The sequence below is a fragment of the Rhineura floridana genome, chromosome 17 (genome assembly GCF_030035675.1).
Source record: "Rhineura floridana isolate rRhiFlo1 chromosome 17, rRhiFlo1.hap2, whole genome shotgun sequence".
NCBI lineage: Eukaryota > Metazoa > Chordata > Lepidosauria > Squamata > Rhineuridae > Rhineura > Rhineura floridana.
In genome coordinates this window covers 31395220-31416771 of record NC_084496.1, presented here as the reverse complement: position 1 = coordinate 31416771, position 21552 = coordinate 31395220, and the positions used below count along the sequence as shown (strand labels likewise).

General features: G+C 52.7%; 2 protein-coding genes across 3 annotated transcripts; one reads left to right on the top strand and one right to left on the bottom strand.

Annotated features, from left to right (window-relative positions):
- Positions 1–48: 48 nt before the first annotated feature.
- On the top strand, positions 49–21402 carry PDIA2 (protein disulfide isomerase family A member 2). Of its 2 annotated transcripts, XM_061599951.1 has the most exons (13): positions 49–1168; positions 2240–2531; positions 6245–6293; positions 9831–10037; positions 14160–14293; positions 14710–14847; positions 14969–15085; positions 15501–15626; positions 15878–16072; positions 16342–16462; positions 18191–18372; positions 18512–18601; positions 21204–21402. In XM_061599951.1, exons 4-13 carry the CDS (start codon positions 9890–9892, stop codon positions 21270–21272), a joined length of 1320 nt encoding a protein of 439 aa, XP_061455935.1. In that variant the 5' UTR covers positions 49–1168; positions 2240–2531; positions 6245–6293; positions 9831–9889; the 3' UTR covers positions 21273–21402. The 2 variants fall into 2 exon arrangements, with proteins under 2 accessions (XP_061455935.1, XP_061455934.1); XM_061599950.1 differs by lacking the exons at positions 49–1168; positions 2240–2531; positions 6245–6293 and adding an exon at positions 8808–9080.
- LOC133372089 (histone-lysine N-methyltransferase EHMT1-like) lies at positions 329–7691 on the bottom strand. Its single transcript, XM_061600323.1, has 12 exons — positions 7587–7691; positions 7331–7438; positions 7003–7107; positions 5686–5840; positions 4971–5120; positions 4572–4719; positions 3798–3872; positions 3581–3702; positions 2690–2776; positions 2511–2589; positions 2247–2413; positions 329–1015 (listed from the first exon to the last, which is right to left on the bottom strand). Exons 1-12 carry the CDS (start codon positions 7689–7691, stop codon positions 802–804), a joined length of 1515 nt encoding a protein of 504 aa, XP_061456307.1. The 3' UTR covers positions 329–801.
- Positions 21403–21552: the final 150 nt, after the last annotated feature.

Genomic DNA, 21552 nt, shown 5'->3' with positions numbered 1-21552 from the left:
GCCCTCACTGCCACTCCGCTCTCACCTCAGATTTCTGGGTCGCGCGGGAAGCGGGACGGCTGGGCTCCTAAACAGCGCCCACCCCCCTGCAAGGAAACCACCGGCCCGGCGAGCAGCGAGCCGACGACTTTTTTGAGTTGCAGATAGAGCCCTCCACACGACGGGACAGAACGGCCAGCGCTGCGCACGGGCTCTGCTTGGGTGCTCCTGTGCAGGCTTGGAAAGCCGCGCTGGACGAGAAGCAACTCCCCGGGTGCGCCCCGTTCGGCCTCCTCGGAGGACCGGCGGCTCCTGGGCCCGAGTAGTAGCGGCTATGTACACGCCGAGGCTGGACGCTGTGCTGAGCGGCCGGGTCATCCCTCCTCCCCGCCCCGAAAGCCCCGCTGGCTGGCTGCTGCCCATCCGTGCCTTCGAGCCGCAATCGCCCGCCCTCCGCTGGTTCAGAAAAGGCCACGTGTGGTGCTCATTCAGTCGCTGCTTGACGGGGAAACGGGACCCGCCCGGTGTCCAGAAACTTGCGAGGCGCGAGCTGGCAGGGAGGAGCCCTTCCCGGCAAACAGGAACAGATCGGGCACCAGCCGCCGCCCCCCCCCGCCTTTCCCCGGTCTCTTCTCCGAGCCGCATCCTGAATTGCCCGCCGGCGCCTCGCGCTCGGCCCTCCCTCCCGCCAGCCGGCCGCACACACGCCAGAGAACGAGAGGGGTCACACGCAGGCCGTTTATTGGGGTTGATGCAAAATGACAATGAACCTAACAATGGCCATTCTGGAGGCGCGAGCGGGACCGTCGAGCGGCGGTGGGGCTACGGCCGCGAGGGCTCGCGGGCCTGGCACGACCGCGTGAACCTCTTCAGGGGGCTGGCCCTCTTGGACTTGTGCGCGAAGCCTCGGAGCGGGCCAGGGTCTCCCGCGGCAGGGACGCCTCTTCTCGGCGAGGGGTATCTGCAGCTGGGCGACTGACACAGGCAGGGCCAGCGCCAACCTTTCGCCTCCCAGAACCGGTCTCCGTAGTCGAACCTGGTGGGCAAGAAAGGGAGGAGTTGCAGCCGAGCAGGCCGGCCGCCTTGCCCGCCTTCGGCTCCCAGCAGCAGTTCCAGGAGAGCTCAGGAGCTGGGAATGGGGAGGAGTCTGTTGCCGCCGCCACCCCCAGCATCTGGCTGGCCTGCAAAGGTACACTGCTTCTGGCCCTGGGTGCTCTCAGGGCCCTTCTGGAGCCACCCTTTTTCAAGGGCACTCAACACAGCTGGCAGTCTTGAATTCTGCTATCGGGCCGTGCCTTATACGAAGAGCAATCCACTTTCTCTAGATGATGCCTAATTTTCTAACCCTTGATCACAACCCCACTCCCATTAACTTTTTCCCCCTAAACCAAACCATGGATGCCTTCCTGGCAGGGAAAAACCCCAGTCAATTTTCTTGTCCTGCCAGCTGAAGGATATCCTTTTTGAGATGGGGGTGTGTGTGACAACCAGACAGCCACAGACATTGGCTGGATACGGCTAGCCTGTCAAGGCACTTTTGAAGCCAGGAACTTTATTTAAAGTCCCAACACCAACCAGGAAGCAGTTGCAGCACAACTGGCTGACATTTCCCTCCCAGACACAGAATCTCTTCCCTTCCTGTTTATAGCCGATTCTATACTTTTATCTAGTTTTATGGAAACATTACTGATGTTGTTTACAGATTTTTAATCTATTAAGTGGTATACATTTTTTTAGAAATATTTCAGATTCCATCTACATTTATAGAAAGAGCCAGGGTGGCATAGTGGTTAGAGTGTTGGAGTATGACCTGGGAGACCAGGGTTCAAATCCCCACACAGCCATGAAGCTCACTGGGTGACCTTAGGCCAGTCACTGCCTCTCAGCCTCAGAGGAAGACAATGGTAAACCCCCTCTGAATGCCGCTTATCATGAAAAGCCTATTCAGAGGGTCGCCATAAATCAGGATCAACTTAAAGGCAGTCCATTTTCAAGTGATACATGTTTTTTTAGAAACATTTCAGATTCTATCTACATTTATAGAAAGTCTGGGCATTTGCCCTGAGTGCTGTGTTCAAGGTACCCGACCTTGCCTATTGCCACTGGGGAGGCTGCTGGTAGTGGCAGTGGCCAGAGGCAGTGTGTCGTGGTTCAGCGCATTGTGGGTTGGCTTGCAGCAGGAGTTGCTCTGGAGCTAGAGGGGGCACTGTGTTGGAGAGGGCAGACAGGCACCACTCAGCTGGCATTTTCTCTCTTGCAGCACCTACCCAAGCTCTTCACCAGCCTGGATGGCCCGGATGCTGAAGAAGGCGATGCTAGGGATCTCGTGGCTCAAGGCCACCTGCAGGGCTACCAGGTTGGGTTGGCATGAATGGTTCAGGAAGCGCCCAACACTGCCATAGAAGCGCCCATCGAGGCAACATTCTTGCTGGGCCTGCAAGAGGCACAACACTAAGCTTAGAGCTGCTCCAGCCCTCCTGGGGGGCACCACAGAGCCCCTCCCCACCCCAAGGTTGAGGCTGAGATTTTACCTGCATGTCCACCACAAAATAGTAAGTGTCGTCTTCTCGCCGTGCAGCCTCTGCGCTGGAGACCAACTCCCCAAAGTACCTGACAGGGCAGGGCAAAGAGAATGCCTGGGCTCAACATCTCTCTTCCACAGAAAAGGGGTCTCAACCGAAAGAGGGCCCCTCCCTGCCCTGATACTTACTGGCAAATGAAGGCTCCACGGGGCACATCCTGCATGGTGCGCACTCCCCAGCCCTTGTCTGGCATTCTGTAGAGCTGGAGCTGAGTCCTGAGGAAAAAGGGACACTGGGGCAGGCAGGACTCTGGCAGCACTGCAGGCCACCTCGGGCAGAGGCAACCGGCCCTGTTGGCCACAAGTGCAGGGACGGTTAAGGGGAAACCTGAGGCCTAGTGGGTGGGTGGCATGCTCAAGTCCCTGCTGCACTGTTTTTCCTTGCCTAGCAAGGCTTCATAGGCTGGCAAGAGTGCGAGAAGCTCCTTCATCCTCAAACTTGCCAGGCAGAATTTAGTTAGCCACTTTGCCTCCCTTGCAGGGTTGCTGTAAGTAGTTCTGCAATAATGGATGTGAAACAGTTTGAGCACTGAAAAGTGCCTGCCATCTTCTCAGGAGAAAGGACTCCATTCTGTGGGGTTGAGCATGGGAATGACAATTCCTCCTGGAATAGATGGCAAGGCCTGTGTCTTGTCTGGCTGCAACGAGCATGGAAGAATGAATGTTCTCTTAATTGGAGCATTGACTGAGAGCCGCAGACTGGGTGGGCCATTTGGCAAGTGGCAGAGGCAGGCAGGGAGGGCTCCACTCCTCTAGCCAGGGAGGGTTCTGGGGGGCCTGAGCAGACAGGGTGGCTAGTGCAGAGATGCACTTTGACCTGGCCAGGTGGGTGTGCTTGCCAAATGTACGCTGTTCATCAAGGCAGAACCTCCTTTGTGATGTCCTAGAAAGCCAGGGTGTTAGGGTGAGGGAGACAGGTTCTGGCGGCCCCTCTCAACTTGGTCCCCGCTTGGACAGCAGAGGCGGCTAGGCACATGGTGGGAAGTCAGCAGGAGCCATGGGCCAGGAAGAGAAGCTCACCTGAGGCCCTTCTGCACCACCCGGTTGGGGCAGGAGCTGGGGCAGGAGCAGAGCATGGTGCATTCATAGATGGGGCCCATCTCAGCTGCGCTGCTGGCGGCGTCTGGCAGAAGTCGGCCGTCCTGGACCACAAGAGGTGGGAAAAGGGTGGGCTGGCCCTCAGTGCCTCCAGCAAACATCCCAACCTTGTCTCAGTAAGGACAGGAGCAACTCTCACCGTAGCATACGAGGGCAGGTTGCGCAGGATGCACAGACAGGTGGCTGCAGAGCAGGCCCCAGGGCACACGCAGTGCTGAAAGAAGCACAGGCATCAAGCGACGGTCAGCCCAGGCAGGCAAGCCCCTCCCCCCCGAAAAGCTAGAGGCCTTCAAGGACTTGCTGCAGAGGGCCACTCTCAGCCACCCCAAGAATTGTGGGATGGAGGTGCCTCCAGTGTCAGCTGGAATAGTGGCAGAAACAGAAGGGCGGCCACCTAATGCCCTCAGCAGCCGCTCCGCTGCATCAGTGCTTCTGCGGCTCCTTTGAGGCCCATATGCGAACGCGCAGGCCCTGCATGAGAAGCAGCTCAAAATGTCAACAGAAATGGCATTGCTTTCGAGCGCCTTCCCCAACCTGGCGCCCTCCAGACGTTTTGGATTACAATACCCATCAGCCTCAGCCAGCATGTAGTCCAAAACTTCTGGAGGGCACCAGGTTGGGGAAGGATGATTGTAACAAAGCACAAGGCAGCCTAAACTGTCAAAATGTAGAAGCTCAGAGAGCAAAATCGCAGCTGATCCTCCAAGGGGCTGTTTGTGGGGTGTTGGAAAGTGGCATTCCCAGCAGCAACACAAGATGGACTTGCCTGAGCACTTCCAGAGGACCCCCCCATAACCACACACACACACACTTGGAGCAGGGATCTTCTCAGAATCACTGGGGAGGGGGCTCACCGACTCTTTCCTTAACATTCTTAATCCTGGTGGAGACGAGGGTGAGAAATGCCTCTGACCTGACTTCTGCCCCAGCCTGTTGTTGGGAGCACCACAGAATCTGACACGATGTTTTGAGTGATGTAGAGAAAGTCACTGGGACACGTCTCATTGTCCACCCCGTTGAGGCAAGGAATGGGGACTTGCTCAAAGCCCCGGGAGATGTCCCTGGGGAGGAAAGAGACAGGAGGCGTTGCCGCCTTTGAGCCATGAGGAGCAGCCAACCTGAATCCCCAAAGGGAAGCCTGCAAGCAGGCCTTGAGCGCCAGAGCATCACTCCCCCTTCGTGCCGCTTCCAGCAACTGGTATTCACAGCATATTGCCTCCGACAGTGGAGGTACCACACAGCCATCATGGTTGGTAGCCGCTGATAGCCTTGTTCTCCATGACAGCCACCTTGGTTCTGACAGGGTGCTCACCTGCAGAGAATCCTTTCTACCTGGTGGTGTGCCAAGGCAGAGACGGCCTTCAGGGCCCTCCAGGTTGGGGAGCTGTGCTTTGAGCACTGCAGCGGCACCTGGCCAGCTTTGTTCTTCAGAGAGACATTGGCACCGTGTGCAAGAAACAGCCTATGGGACACAGTGGGGATGTCGGGTGAGGAGCAGGCCCTGTGGGCTGGGAGGCCCAGCTGAGGCCTCCAGAGTGGAGCTCCCGAGTCCTCTGGTTAGAAGCTGGAGGGGGTGGAAGTGCTAAGGGGAAGTGAGACGGGAAGAGGGAGCAGCCTGGCCCCCCAGCAGCACACCCCACCAAGGCGATGGTCCTGCTTTTTGTTCCTTTCCCCCATGCAGCTGTAACAAAGATGGGGATGATTAGCAGGGCACTTGTGCCACTTCCCCCTCCCTTTGCTGGGAAGAGCAGTGTGCTGAGCCGCTTCCCCAAAGGTCTCGCTGGGTGCAGTGTCCCTGGGTGAGGACTTGCTAGGTGTCTTCAGGGGAAGATTTGCTAACGCAGGGCCTTGGGGGGCACAGCTGCCTAACTGGTCAGCTGTAGCTGCCTTTGCTTTGGGGAGGGGCTCAAGGTGAGTCAGGCCTGGCTGGTGATGGCCCCATCTCCACTGCCAAGCTCTGCGGCTGCGCTGCCTCCGGACAAGGGTCTGGCAGGAGCCGTGCAGGAGAGGGGGAGGCCCTCACTCACACAAGGCACTCGTAGCGCCGCTCCTGGGCTGCGAGGTGCAGAGGAGAGTCGCCTTGAGCATTCGACGTGTTCAGGTCTGAGCCAGCGTCCATCAGCATTCTGGCAATGGGGACACAGCCCACGTAGGCTGCCCAGTGCAGACAAAGGTTCCCTTCCTAAGGAAGGAAGAAGAGGAAGGGGTGGCAGCCTGTGTGGATGCCATGAGCTGAACGGGGAGAATGGTGGGATTGTGGGAATGCGCCTCTAGTCGGGTTGAGGTTGGCATGCTAGAGAGGAGATAAGAGTCCCCAGGAGGCGAGGCTGTACCTGCCCTTCACTCTCCTGCTAACCTTCCTTCCTGTAAACTGTTCCTCTTAGGGAAGCTGACCCAACTCTCCTTCCTGGTTCTTCTCTGTCTCGTGAGGAGAGGAGACATCTTTCCTTTGTCACCTGCAGCATGAGGCCAGTGACCACGCCTGGTCTTTGCGCCTCCAACTTAGCTAGCTAGTTAGAACTGGGTTGCCTTTTCCTATCTACTATGCATTTCTTTCAATAAAACAAGCTTTTCTTATTTTACCAGAGTCTGAGGCCTCAGTGATTGCAGCAGGGCAAAAGTCTGCTTTCTCCAGGTAAACATTCTCTCTCTCTCTCACACACACACACACACACACATGGACGGATGGATGGAGGGTCTTTGGCTGGGTGATTTCACGGTCTGCTCATGGCACCATTAAGGGTGTGGTCATGGGGATGGGCAGGGACTGAGCTGCTCTGCATGATTCTGCAGGAACTTTCCCACATATTCTGTGGGCACCCAAGGCCCAATGGGTTGTTGCCCCCAGGATTCTTGAGACCCAGGCTGAGCACCATACAGAACCAAAGCCCAGAGTGACCAGGGTATGGCACAGTCAGAGGTGGCCCTGCCAAATCCATCTTGCAGCCCTTCTGCCTGTCTCTTCTTCATCCCCCTAGCCATACCAAGCCTCCCTTTTGTCAGCCAAGCTCCCCTTCCTTCCTTCCTGGCTTTCCCCAACTGCACAGCCACAGCATCTCCTGACAGTATGCCCAAGGGGACCCCAGTGGCCTCACGTGCGTGTTGGCTTAGGCTCAGGAGAGTTGCCTATCCCTGCGGGCATCCCACACCCCTTTGGAGATTCCTTATCCAGCTCTGCCCTCTGCCGACCCCACAGGGATCCTTCTGCAGGTCACCTGGGTGGTTGGCTGGGCCGCAGGAAGCTAATCTCTCCCCCATTCCCAATAACCCTTGCACGCAAATAGGGGTTGAGTCTTGTATTGCAGGAGTTATTCTGCAGCAAAGGCTGTGAGCAGCTTCCTCACATTATCCCGGGCAGCCACGTCTGCGCCGTGGGACAGGAGCAGCTCCACCAGGCTCTCATGTCTGTATTCTGTGGCCCAGAAAAGTGGCGTCCGGCCGCAGGCATCCTAGAGGGCAAGCAGACAGACAAAGAGAGCAGCCATGTGGAGGAGCCAGGACGGCATCGGAGGATGCCGCTGCCCGGGCCCCTACGAGCAGGCTCAGCCCAGGCCCCTGGGCCTCCTCAGCCCAGGCCAGCCTGCTGAAAGGGCAGGAGGAAGCCAGAGGGCAGTTGCCCCATCCAACACATCAGCGGCACTCGCATCCTCTCAAGCTGCTGGGTTGGCCTACCTGGCTGTTCACAGCTGCTGTCCTCTGGGAGAGGAGATGTTGTGCGGTGTCATAGTGTCCCTTCCTGGCAACTACGTGCAAAAGGGTGGCCTCGGCCTCCTCCTCCTCCTGCAGGCAATAAGCCCAAAGCGATAGGCCTCCAAGGAGCCCTCCTGCCTCCCGGCCCTTCCCAAAATGGGCCAGCCTTGCTCCAGGTGGCCCAGAGCAGCCGAAGCTGCTTGACAAGGGCCTCATTCACAGGAGGCAGAGGCCAGACCCAGGAGAGGGTGCTTTGCCTGGCAGTGGAGCAGGCGGCCCAGAACCAGAGTGGAGGAGGAGGGGGAATCCAGCCGCGCTCAAGGGGGTCCCTATCCACCAGCATACCCACAAGTGCTGCCAGCCCTTACCTGCCTTTCAGCGGGGGCTCTGTTAGGTCCCAGACCTTTACTTGCTGCAGGGAAAGGGTTAACACAACATTCAGTTATCTTGATATTGCCTGGGGAGATGAGCCCATGAGACCGCCCTCCTTGCCCCTCAGCCAGCCCCCCCTGCTGGCTGTGAGCTGCTGGAATATGGCTTGGGGTGGGGTGGGGTCTGTTTGGCTCTGAGGCCAAGGAACGCCCCTCTCTGCCCCATGAGCCCCATTCCCGACCCCTCCAGCAGCCTGCCTCACCACTCAGCCCCATACTGCTTCCACTGCTCACAGGCAGCCGTTGAGGATTTCAACTGATGCACGGAGCTTAGGCTGGGGGACGTTCCATGGAATGATGTTGGGTTCTGCCCAGGCCAGAGTGGGGCAACGCAAAAGGACATGGGGGGGTGTTCAGAACATGCCACAGCCACCACATGTGTCCGTGGCTGGCCAACAGTCCCTGGCCGTTCCAGACGGACGAGTGATAATTGGAGTGCCATCGCTCTTGAGTCGCTGAGCACGGCCCCGGTCTAGGAAGACCTTCCAAGCATGTTTGGCCTCTCAGAAGGCCCTGTTGATGTCCTCACTCCCTGGTCACTGGTTCATCAGCAGAGGGCATTCTGACTCCCCTCCTGGCTTTAAACAGTGAGCCAGAGTAAGCCAATGCCTCTGGGCAAACCTGGGTCTCTCTCCTCTTGGCGCCTGGAGGCCATAGCGCTCTTCAGGGGGACCTTTTACACCCCACGGAGCTGCCTGGCCATCTGAGGCAAATCATCACACCAGATGGCTATCCTGGCATGAGGCAGAGGTGGAGCCCCGGACCTAAGCCAGGGGAAGCCTTTTGGGGTCTGCTTGCAAAACCAGTCCGCTTGGGATCCACTTTAAGGTGCTTCATGTGGCCCCTGCAGGATGCCTGGAGCACAACCCTTTTGGGCCCTGAATTGTTCTCTTGCTTCTTTCCTCTCCTCCTTGCTAGATACATCCTAGTTGTTGTTTCCCCATTTTACTGGGACACACACAGAGAGAGACAGGGCGGTCTCCCTCTTCGCCTGAGTACAGCAGCCACTCGCAAAGAGCCACGTGCTTCAGGCTGGGCGGGCGTCACAGGAGTGCTGCCAGAGCTTTATCTGCCCCCTTCCCTGCCTGGCATCTCCTGGCTCCAGCACACTCTCCCTCAGACCATCATGGGCTGCTTCCCAAGAATCCTGCTGGTCCTCCTCTGGCTGGCAGGGGTTCCAGTGCCGCCTTCCGGGGCTCAGGGAGGCCAGAACCTGGCAGAGGAAGAGGAGGTCTTGGTCCTGAACCAGCACAACTTTGCCCAAGCCCTACAGAAGCACAAGCTGCTCCTGGTGGAGTTCTGTGAGTACCAGCCAAAGGGAGGGAGCTTGCACAGGGCACCGCTTGGGGGCCTGGCAGAACCCAGGGCACCATCGGGGACCCACCTGGCCTGCGCCCGCTGGCAAAAATGCAGGTGTGCCTGGTGGAGGCGTGCACTGGGACAAATTGGAGCTCATGCAAACAGCAGCCTTGTGTGGGTTGCTGGGCGGGGGACTCTATCAATGGCCCCCAAAGGCAAAGCTTCCCTTGCTTGTAGCCTGGGAAGTCAGCCCGCCTCCCTTCAAGGCCCCTTACCCTTGTCCTTCTGTGGCGCACACAATATTGCAGAGCTTTATCTGTTGGAACAAGCCTGTTCCATAATCCAGAGCCTGTACATTTAAATAAGCAGATATTAGTCAGGAAATGTTGCTATCAGCAGCTTATTGGGAAAGCAAACATGCCAGCCAGGAGCCACCCTCGTGCATAGCAAGGGGACGTTCAGCAGGCAACCACAGAATGGTGGGTGCAAAGGGTTAAATGCTTCTGTCTCTGCAGTTTCTGAGACCCTGTGTGTGTGTGTGTGTGTGTTCATGCACTCATGTGCATAATGTACACGCATGCACATGCAAGCATATTCATGGCAGGCCCCTTTTGTTGTTTACAATGGCAACACCTTTTTTCACCCACTGAGAGCAGCACCTGGAGTTTTGCACCTTGTGGTCAGCTGCCATGCGTCCCTGAGCAGTTCTAAACAAGCCCTGTGGAGCTGACCTCCTTCCTTCTCTCACCCAGATGCCCCCTGGTGTGGACACTGCAAGGACTTGGCCCCAGAATATGCAAAGGCAGCCACAATGCTGAAGAAGGAAGGCTCCACACTGAGACTGGCCAAGGTGGATGGGGTGGAAGAGCAAACGCTGAACACAGAGTTTGGTGTCACTGGGTACCCTGTACTGAAACTGTTCAGAGATGGCAACCGCACCCACCCTACTGACTTCACAGGTAAGAGTTCAGGCTTCGGCCTGACATTCTCCACTGCTGGAGGCGGTGTGTCCCTGAATACCAGTTGCTGGGAGCCACAAGTGGGGAGAGTAATGTTCTTGCACTCAGGTTCTGCTTGCAGGCTCCCCATGACCATCTGATTGGCCACTGTGAGAACAGGAAGCTGGACGCGATGGGCCCATTTTGGACTGGTCTAGCTACAGGGTTCTTCTCACATTCTTACTCTGTGGTTCTTCTGCATGAGGGTTTAACTCCTCTGGCATAAATTCAAGCCACAGCTGCAGCTTCAAAGGAAGAATTTATTTATTTAATTTAATTTATATACCGCCCTAAGCCCGAAGGCTCTCTGGGCGGTGTACATAAAAGGTAAAAGCAGGCACAATATATAAATACAATAAATATAATAACTCAAAAAACAAAAACACACAAACAATACGAGAACCAAACAACATCCAGAATAGAACATAGTAATAAATCAGGAGCTCTCTCTCAATGCACACATCCACACCTTCTTTGCCAGCTGTAATTCTGTACTTTTTAAATTTGGCAGGGAAAAAGAAAAAGGTACCAAATTCAAAAAGCGCCAGATTTTACCAGCAGCTGGAAAGGAAGACTCAGGCACTCACTCCCAATTCTTCCTTTTCAGTTTTGCCCTGCAGGTTTACTGGTCATACCCCTGATGTCATTGGTCAGGTGAAGGACAGGTGGGCATGACTTGGGCCAAACCATGTTGTGGGCCAAATGGGGAGGTCTGGCCAGTCTAATTAGGCCTGTGGGCCAGAGCTCCTCACCGCTGGTCTAGTCTGACTGGGGTCACAGGGGGCTGGTGCCCACTGAATCTGGTTGGGCTACTAGGAAGTCACGGAGGGGTGTGTGGACATGTTTTTCTGGTTCTCTGCCCCTCCCCTGCAAACATACTGTGGGCTTTTAAGCATTGCATTTACAAACATAACCTAACTAAACTGAAAAGTATCTTGCTTTGGTTCAGAAGGGGTCCCTGCTGCTGTCACAGTTGCATCTCTGCTGAGAAAAAACTGTGTGACCTCCAGCTGTTCTGGTTCTTTCCATTGTCCTTTGCAAAGAAACAGTGGACTCTTAACACTGCAGCGTTGTTAATACTGCTGGAGGGACATATGAGGATAATTCCTTCCCAACTCTAAATATGATGGGTTGGTCAGGTCCTTTCCACCAGGTCAACCCAAAGGAAGTTATCCCTAAATGGGACCCGGTAAATGTAAACGAAATAGTAGAACTTATTAATAAATTAAAAGCTAATAAAGCCCCTGGTTCGGATAACATTCCACCCGAACTATTCAAATCAAACTTAGATTGGTGGGCCCCCTTGCTTGCTGCTCTTTTTACGCACATTGATTATTCAATGGAAATACCTAGCGATTGGGGCACAGCAATAATTGTTCCAATTCATAAAAAAGGCTCGAGGCACGATCCGGTGAATTTTCGTCCTATTAGCCTTCTAAACGTTGTTAGTAAATTATACTCGGCACATCTTTATGATAAGCTAATCTCATGGACGGAGCAAAATGAAATACTGGACCCAGAACAAGCTGGATTTAGGACAGGCCGCTCAACTATAGACCACGCATTGATTCTCCAACACTTTGTTAATAAATACAAAAGTGAATCTAGGAGAGAGCTGTATACTGCCTTTATAGATCTAAAAACAGCATTTGATTCTATCTCTAGAGAGAGGCTTTGGAACAAGCTTGCTAAATCTAACATTGATACACGCCTACTGGCTCTTATATGAGCCCTATATAAAAATACATCCCTTAGAGTCAGATGCAGTAATAATGGGCAGCTAACGAACCCAATCCCCACTTATAAAGGGGTCAAACAGGGATGTATCCTTGCCCCATTACTATTTAATATATATATCAACCCAATAGTTCAAAGATTATCGCAAATATCATTCCACCCGCCCAGTCTAATAGAGACTGCTAGACCTATTTTGTTATACGCGGATGATATTGTCCTGATCTCAAGAACCCAGGTTGGTCTTAGGCGACTACTGTCCTCAGTAGCCCTATTTTGTAAACAAGAAGCCCTTTTGATTACGAAAAATCAAAGGCCCTGATCTTCACTAATAAAAGAATAAAACATACTTGGCGTATAAATGGCTATCAAATTGAACAAGTAAATGCGTACAAATACCTTGGAATGACCTTCCAAGCCTCAGGTTTGTGGTCTTTACATGTGAAACAAGTAGTTTCTAATGCCAAAAGAACCATGAAGGCTTTATTATCTTTTTATTATAACAAAGGAGGCCAAATCCCCATCGCAGCCATAAAAATTTTCAAAGCGAAAATAATCCCACAGCTATTGTATGGCTCCCAGGTATTAACTAGTGAAAAATTTAGGTCTTTAGAAGTAGTTCAAAATATCTTTCTTAGATCCATACTCGCAGTACCCACATGTGTTCCCAGCTTCATGTTAAGACTAGAAGCTGGACTTCCTTCTATAGAGTCACGTGTATGGATACTCAGGATTAATACATGGCTTAAACTGATGTTCAACCCAATTGGTCTAGCACCCCAGATACGACATGACAAATTTCACTCTGCATGGAATAAGATGATTACTAATAAGCTGAACCACCTAGGCTTCTCAATCCCGGAAATTTTGAAAATGGGTCATATAAAAGCCAAGGAGCACATCCTCCTACGTATTAATGATATAGGTCTCCAACAGCACTGGATGCTTGTTAAAAAACACATCTATAATACTAACCCTCAACTTGCCATGCCATATTTAACAAATGTATCCCTACCGAAACATCGCAAGGCATTCACAATGGCAAGATTCAACTGCCTACCATCTGCAATACTAGAAGGCAGATTTAATAAAATACCTTACTCCGATAGAAAGTGCCCTTGTGATGAGGGGGTGGTAGAGACATTAACCCACGTACTTTTCTATTGCCCATACTATTGTGAACCTAGGCACCAGTTAATTACACCTTTAATCACTCACCTACCGGGAAGAAGCGAAGATTTCTACGCAAATTACTTACTTGCGGATAACTCACCATACATAACCGAAATGGTTGCCAAATTTTGTGCCATTACTATAAACTTAAGGAAATTACGAACTTCAGAAAACTAATATCGTCTGACAAGCTTTTAATATTTTAATATTTTATATTTTGTTCCTAGATATATTTTTGTATTTATTTGTGTATTGGTCAATGACCGCAATAAAGATTGACTGACTGACTAACCCAAAGGAAGTTTGATCAAGATCACCTCTCTCTCTCTCTCTCTCTCTCTCTCTCTCTCTCTCTCTCTCTCACACACACACACACACACACAGACACACCTCCTCTGTCCAGTTGTGGCACTACCTGACATCCAGTAAAGCTGGTGCAACTGGAGGTGGTGGTGGTCCTGTCTGCCTCAGTGGGCCACAATAGAGGCCTCTGAGCAGGAAGCACAAGATCCTCTTTCCAAATGTTGCCAGCCCCATTCATGACCCTGAGCTGGTCTCCTGGGTTGCCGCTTACACATGGGGCTGGCAACATTTGGAAAAGAGAACTTGTGCTTCCTGCTCAGATGCCTCTGTTGTGGCCCACTGAGGCAGACAGGAGCCTGCATTCCCTGTTGACCACATGCCTGCCAGCTGCCTTCTCTTCAGTTGCCAGAGAGATTCTCCCTCGAGCCTTGTGCAGTCTGCTTGCCTTCCCCCATGCCCCTTTTCTCAAAGCAATTGTCTTGCTGGGCCCTGAGCTGTGGCCCGCTTCACACATCTGCTTCCGCTTGACTTTGCCCTGCTTCAACACCAATAACCAAAGTGGCTTGGGAAGTCCCAATGGGGCCTTGCCTTGGGATCATTTCTGAGACCCAACACGGGAAGCTGCCCTAGACTGAGTCAGACTATCGACCGGGCTAATTTAGGATCGTCTACACTGACAGGCAGCGGCTCTGCAGGATCTCAGATAGGGGACATTCCCAGCCATACCTGGATATTGAACCTGGGGCCGTCTGCATGCAGAGAAGCTCTGACACTGAGCCACAGCCCTCCCACCAGAACTGCCTTGCCTGATGCAATGTGGCAGCACCACCTGGTGGCACATCATACATGCACACCCTGTCCTCCCTTTGCCAGGCCAGCGAGACGCGGAGGGAATTGTGAAGTGGCTGAAACAGAAAGTGGGGCCCAGCGCTGTGCTGCTGCAGCATGCCAAGGAGGCGGCTGCTTTCCTGGACGCCAACGTGGTGGCAGTGGTTGGGTTCTTCCATGTGAGTGGTCACTCAGCCTGCATCTCTGTCTTCCTGACGCTGCCAGGGGCCAGCCCTAGCCGGCTGGGCTCTCACTCACTGCTCTTCCCTGGTGGCGCTGGCTGCCCGCTCACTGCAGCTGAAAAGTGGGGGAGCTTGAGGTTTGGCCTCCAGGCTGTGGATCTCCTGCGCATTCCAGGTGGAGTTTTGGGCACAACAGACATCAAGGCTGTTGTCTTCTGATGTTGGCTTCCCTGCAGCTGAGCAGAGATGCCTGAGATTCAGTCGAGGGGAGGGGCTGTGCTTCCTAGAAAGAGATGCTCTCACCCACCCATCCTCCTCCCAGCATGGGGAGCACACGCTTCATGCATTCCGTTTACTACCTGAATTCTGCGTCTGCCTCAACACGTGCACATTCAGTGTTCCTTTCCATGTAGGACCTGCAGGATGAAGATGTGCGCCTCTTCTATGACGTGGCCAGCAATGCTCCCGACATTGCCTTTGCGCTCACTGACTGCTTGGAGCTCTTCCAGAAGTACAATGTTACCAGTGACACAGTCTCTGTCTTCCGGCAGGTGAGAGTCTTGCCACATGGTCATTTCCAGGTGCATCTAGAGAGGAGGTTGGTTGAAAGACCTGGGGAAAAAGGCCTGCAGGGCATGGTGCAGCATCCACAGACGCTGTTGCCTCTTGCAGCAGGACGGGGCCCGGGCAGACTTCCCAACAGATGAAGAACTGGGCCTGGATGTGACTGCACTGGCCCAATTCATCATGGTGCAGAGCCTGGAGCTGGTTATGGAATTTACAAGCAAGGTAAGATAGGACCTGGTATCCCTGAAAGGGGTTTCTTGCTGCCTTGCTCTTTCTAGCCCCGCAGTGGGGCTGCTCGCCCCTTGGTGGATTCCAAAATGTGATCTCTATCTCTACCAAGAAAAGCTCACATGAAGCTCATCACCTCCGCAAGAGGGAGAAGAGCTACAGAAGGGCCAAGGCCGCCCTCTGGCTCCAGGGGCTTCTGCCATTCACAGCTGAGGAACTCTGGGTGGGCGGGATGGACCGCTGGTCTGACTCTGTAGAAGGCCACTTGGCCTGAGGCTGCTGGGCAGAGACAGCCTTTCTGCAGAATCTCCTGCCTTCCCAGCAGCTGTGCTGCTGAAAGGATTCTGCGACACTCCTCCTCATCCCCACCTCCTTGGCTCCTGGGTCACTGCATGCAGCTTCTCCTTAGAATTCCTCCAAGATATTTGGAGCAAAGATCCAAAACCATTTGCTGCTCTTCATCAACAAGTCGGTGGACTCTCAGCTGGAGCTCCTGCGCAGCTTCCAGGGGGCAGCCGCTGCCTTCCGGGGTCAGGTAAGCACCCCTGGCTTTGCCCCATGCCTCTGGGGGCCCCTTGCTGCCACGCAGGGAGGAGGCAGTCTGGGCGCTGTTTTTCTGCCACTTGGAGCCACTCCCTCCTCCTCATTTGCTTACGCTCCCTTCTTGGCTGGCTGCGGCCTCCTCTCCACCTGCAGAAAGCCCCTCGTGGACGGGCATGTGGCTCGGAGCAGGCTGAGCCTGGGGCGGCAGTTGCCAAGAGGCTCACGGCTCTGCCTCCCTGGCAGGTGCTTTTTGTACTGGCCGATGTCAATGGGGAAGGAGCCCAGGTCCTGCACTACTTCAACCTTAAGGGCCACGATGCACCTACTATCCGATTCATCAATATTGAAAGCAACAAGAAGTACCTCTTGGCCACGGAAGGGCTCACAGTCCAAACCATCACCACCTTCTGCCAGGATGTGCTCGCAGGCAAGATGCAGGTGGGCAGTTCCACAATTGGGGGGGGTGACTCAGGGATGCTTGCTAGGGTGGAAAGGTGCTCTGGTGTTCACATGGGCTGCTGGGGGGGCAATGGCTACCTCCACTTTGGGTCCTTTGTTCCCCTCTAACAGCAGGAAAGGGTGTGGGTCAGCTGTGCACCTGGCAACCACCAGAAGGGAGGACCTTGTAAGGGGGCAACAAAGGCCAGCAGCCCTTCTGCCTCAGGCTGCACCCAGATCCACAGCACTAGCATTGCTTTATCTTCCAGCCTCACCTGATGAGCGAGGAGATTCCAGAGGACTGGGATAAGCAACCAGTTAAGACCCTGGTGGGCAAGAACTTTGAGCAAGTGGCCTTCAGTGAGACCAAAGGGGTGTTTGTGAAGTTCTGTAAGTATTCTCTGCAGGACTGGAAATGAAGACCAGCACGATTGCCTTCGTGGAGCAGGTCAGCACGTCCATGTTCCATCCTGTCACCCACAGCAGCTGGCTAAATCTCCCATGGAAGCTCACACGGAGGGCAGAAGACTTAGCCCTCCATGCGGTTTGGCAGAGATAGGTTGCCCCTGATATTTTCCAGCTATTATGGCAAATTGCTGTTATTAAACCTCACACGCTTCACAAGTTTATAGTTAGTGGAGTGAGGGATATTTGCCTGAATGTGCATTGCTTCTCCCTGGCTTCACTGCTACTCTCTTGCCTAACCAGACTATTTGGCCAGATGCTTCTTCCATCTGTTTGGGATTTCACCATTCTTTAATAATTAGATGAGCTGCACCGTCCAGCCCCATTCAGGAGTCCATTCTGACTGCAGTGCATAGGCTGCAGGGGCATTGCTGCTAACTTCCCTCCAGTGTGCAAAGCTGTTTGATTTTCCTGCCTCCTCTTCGCTCTTTTTAGGTAAAGAGGTAGAGAAGCAACCCCCAAAGAATGCTCTGTAGCTAACGCTAGCAGGTTGAACACGTCAACTCAACCATACAAGTTCTGTTCTTTAAAATATTAAAAGATTCCTAACCCACCTTTCAGGACCTAGCCTTTGAAGGCAATTCACAAAATAATATAAAATTGAATAAAACAAACTTACCAAACAATCCCCTAATTAATGAGGAGCAACAAATGACATTTAAGAAAGACCATATCAACCAAATACAGTCTGAAATGTTTAAAGTCTTCAAGATTCTTTTACAAGCTGCAACTCAGTGAGGCTGTATTTCCCTGGGAGGAAATTCCAGCAGTGTGGGCCCACCACCTAGAAGGTCTGGTCTCTGGTACCCGTTAGTCTTGTAGTAACAAGCCACAGTGTGTGACTCACAAAGCACTAGTTTTAACTCTTAAAGTCCTAATGGTTTAGGGCCATGTGCACCCAATAAGGTTTAAGTTCAACTTCAAAAACCTTAATAGGGTGCATGTGGCCCTAAACCATTAGGGCTTTAAGAGTTAAAACCAGTGCCTTAAATTGGAACCAGAAACCAATAGGCAGCCAACTGGTGCAAAATTGGTGTAATGTGCTCTGAACGCCAGGCCCTACCAAGAATTTCAGCCACTGCAAATTATATCAATAGAGGTGCCTGAACTATCTTTAAAGGCAGCTGCACGCAGACTATGTTGCAGTAACCTAGTCTGCATCACTGAAACAAGGTCAGTTTTCTCCAGATTAGGCAGGTTCATTAGCTGAGGCCCTAAGTTGATAAAAGTGACATAACTTCTGGTTCTATTGAGTTTTCCTAACAGAATACAGAAAACAATTCACCACCCCCTCCCTCTTAAGAGTTTTCATATCTTTATATTGCAGCAGAGTGCAGAAATAACTAGTCTGTTAAGACTGGTAGTTGAAAGAATAAAGAAATGTAAGGTTTATTACTGCAAAGAGGTAAAGTCATACACGCTGAAGCAGCCATGCAGCCTGCACTCAGGGAGCCATTACTGTACTGACTGAGAACAAAGACGGGAAGGGGAGGAGCGAAGCCAGCAAAAACAGCAAACACAGAGGAGGAATGAACAGAGGATTTCTTTTCTGTCTATCCCCCCCCCAAACACATTGGCACTTGCAACATGCGTTAGTGCTTTACTCCCAGCCCTCCATCCTTTTTCACTACCAGTTCTGTTTTGCTCCCACAGATGCCCCCTGGTGCCCCCATTCCAAGGCAATGGCGCCTGTCTGGGAGGACCTGGGTGAGAAATACAAAGATCATGAAGACATCATCATTGCCGAAATGGATGCCACAGCCAACGAGGTAGCAGACCTCACCATCCATGCCTACCCAACAATGTACTACTTCCCTGCAGGGGAGGGCAAGAAGGTATGTTGATCCCCCACTGGGGGTAGGTGGGGAAAGAGACTTGCAGGACATTCCTGCCCCTAAGAAACAGCAGCGCAGGAGGGCCAAGGGGAGGAGGTTGGTGCTGCCAGACTGCCAACACCGCTGTCTTCTGCCCCAGAGGACAGAGTACCGGAGTGCCAGAGACCTGGAAGCCTTCTCGGCGTTCTTGGAGAATGGGGGTGAGCCCCCTTCCCAAGAGGACACAAAGGTAAGTACCAGTAACAAGCCCCCCTCCCCCTTCATACATCCCACCCAGTGCAGCCTGGACTGGGAGGCTAGTGGGACTTGGATTCACCTGCCTTGCCTGGCTCTTTCCACCATCAACAAGAACAGAAGAAATGCCTTGTATGCAAAAGGACACAATAGAAACCAGTCCTAGGCTAGCCTTAAAAAAACAAAAATCCAGGCTAGCTCCGTGCGCCATCCACCTCTACCCCGTCCACAAAACAAGTTCCATTTTCTCCTTCGTGTTGGGACAGGTTCTCTTCCCAACTTGGAAGTGACGGAGCACCCATTCTCTCCACCCTAGGAGAGGGAGTTCTGGATCAATGGGTCCTCAGAACCCAGATGTGTCGCCACCAGCAGCTGCCTGTTATGGGGGGAGACTACCTCCAGGCAAAGGGGTCAGCCTAAAAGGGGTGGCTGCAGGTACTGCCAAGAACCAAGCCAGAAACCTGAATTTGGGTGGCGGATGGGATTAAAGAGCTGACTGCAGGGAGGCACACCAGCAACTCCCTTCCTAAGAACAGAGACATACATTTTGCTTTTCTCAGAGACAGAACTGACAGTGCAACCCTCTCTGAGATCAGAGACAAGTCTCGCCTTTGCTCAAGTGGGCAAGCTGGGGGTGCCCACAGACATCTGGGTTTGACATTGAAACACCCCTGCACGATCCTTTCCCAGAGGCAACCAATGGAGAGCTGGGAAAGGTCCTGGGCCTGCACATAAGGAGAGCCCCACAGCAGGATCAGGCCAAGAGGTCTAGTACAGCATCCTGTCCTCACGGTGCCCAAGCAGATGCCCGAAAGGGACACCTGCAAACAGGACCGAGTGCAATGGACACTTTTCCCATTCGTGATTCCCAGCAACTGGCATTCCGAGACATTCAGCCTCCAGCAGTGGATGTGGTAAATAGCCACCCTGGCTCATAGCCATGGAGAGCCCTACCCCCATGAAATCGTCTAAGCCTCTGGTAAACCTGTCCAAGTTCACAGCCATCGCTACCTCTTGTGGGAAGGAATTCCATCGTTTAACCATGTGCTGTATGGAGAAGTCCTTTCTTTTGTGATTTCCCGACATTCAGTGTCGTTAGACAGCCCCCTTGGGTTCCAGTATTAAGGGAGTGAGGAAAACTCCCTATCCGTTTTCTCCATATCTTACAAAACTTTATACACCTTTATCATGTCCCTCTTTACCTGACTTTTCTCTAAACCAAGGGGTGGGGAACTTTTTTGGCTCCACAGGCCAGGCACAGCCTCAGATCAGCCTTATGGGCCCACCTGTCAAAATCCCTTGCAGGGATTTCCCAAGTGCCCAACAGCTAGCTCTTGGGTCCTTGGAAGCCTACAGTGCAAGGGGTGCTGCGGCAGGGAACATTTCCTGCAGGGGTGGGGCCACTGTGGCAGGAAGCGTGAGGACCCCCCCCTTGCATATTCCAGGTTCTCTGGCTACACGTTCCTGTTCCGTAAGCAGAATTTAACCCCAGTTTGTTAGCTGAGTGGGTGTTAAATGCTGCTGTGTTGGCTGCAGGGGCACCAGCGAGAGGGTTCCCCCAAATGTTGTAACTTCTCGTAGGAGTGTTGCTCCTGCCCCTTTATCATTTTGGGTTTTTTGTTTATTACATTTATATCTTACCCTCCCTCCCAAAGGAGCCCAGGACAGCAAACGCAACTACAATTAAAAAATACAATTAAAGATAAAATAAAAACATATTTAAATCTGTTAGAAACATTTAAAAACAGTAAAACATCAAAAACAAATTTAAGAACAGTTGTAACCAAATCACGTGTCTGGACAGGCCCACCGAAGCAGAAAAGTGAGAATGAGCACTGAACATTGTTCAAGAATTAACACTGTGTGGCACTTTTAGAAATGCAAGTTCTCCAGCTCAAAATGAGTTGAGTCAGCAAGTACTGCGTAAGGCAATCCCTTTACTGAACCCTTTGCAGCTCTAAAATATCCTTTTTGAGGCGACATGGCCAGAAGAGTACACAGTATTCCAACTGCAATTGCACCACAGATTTGTATAGCGGTATTATGATAATTGAGAGCCAGTGTGGCGTAGTGATTAAGGTGTTGGACTGTGACCTGAGAGACCAGGGTTCGATTCCCCACACAGCCATGAAGCTCACTGGGTGACCTCGGGCCAGTCACTGCCTCTCAACCTCGGAGAAAGGCAATGGTAAACTCCCTCTGAATACTGCTTACCATGAACACCCTAGTTGTAGGGCCGCCATAAGTCGGGATCGACTTGAAGGCAGCCCATTTCCATTTTACATTATGGTCAATTAGGGTCAATCCAGGCTGGTTCCCTTGCTTGCATCATGGTGCCCCACTCAGCAGCCAGAGGAATGCAATTGTTCAACCCTGAGAAAGGATTCTTCTGCTCTATCGGCTGGGAAACATTTAAAGGGGAAGGTCTGGATAGGAAGGTGGTTGCTTCACCTCCTCAGAGCATCTTTGGCAGTTATGGGAAAGGGGCCTCAATTCACAAGCAAAGTAACTGCAGGCAATGATAAATATTTATTTCAGACCATACCATTCTGGTTAAGATGCTATTTCCATGGTAACACTGGGCTCTGGCTTTCCAGGCTGCCAAGGGATCCAAGGGGAACAGGAGGAGCGCACCAGATGCCCCGGAGTCAAGAGACGAACTATAGAGCCTTTGAGGGCCTTGAGTCCTGCGGCCCCACATTGAAGTTCAAACCTACACTAGTGCGGCTCAGTTGTCAAAAACATGAGACTCTGTAGCATTAGCCACCTGTGCAAGTTGTGAAATATATAAATGTGTGATGCATCAGCTAGCTTCACCTTCTAGTCACTTCAGGGGCCCATTCTCCTTGATGGTCCCTCCTGGTCTCTGGAAAGGGCCAAGTGCTAGTTGCAAGCATTTGCAGGAACCAATATTTCTTAAGTTTTCCTTGCTTCTAGCTTCGTTAG

Bases quoted from the DNA above. Each gene is read 5' to 3' on its own strand.
- LOC133372089 (XM_061600323.1), bottom strand. From the start codon at position 7,691: ATGCTGGTGGATAGGGACCCCCTTGAGCGCGGCTGGATTCCCCCTCCT. The intron at 5,121-5,685 runs GTGAGTGAGGGC...TGTGTCCCATAG, and splicing joins CGGCGCTACGAGTGCCTTGT to GCTGTTTCTTGCACACGGTG. The intron at 3,703-3,797 runs GTGAGAGTTGCT...CTTGTGGTCCAG, and splicing joins ACCTGCCCTCGTATGCTACG to GACGGCCGACTTCTGCCAGA.
- PDIA2 (XM_061599950.1), top strand. From the start codon at position 8,906: ATGGGCTGCTTCCCAAGAATCCTGCTGGTCCTCCTCTGGCTGGCAGGG. The intron at 16,073-16,341 runs GTGGGCAGTTCC...TTTATCTTCCAG, and splicing joins TGCTCGCAGGCAAGATGCAG to CCTCACCTGATGAGCGAGGA. The intron at 16,463-18,190 runs GTAAGTATTCTC...TTGCTCCCACAG, and splicing joins AGGGGTGTTTGTGAAGTTCT to ATGCCCCCTGGTGCCCCCAT.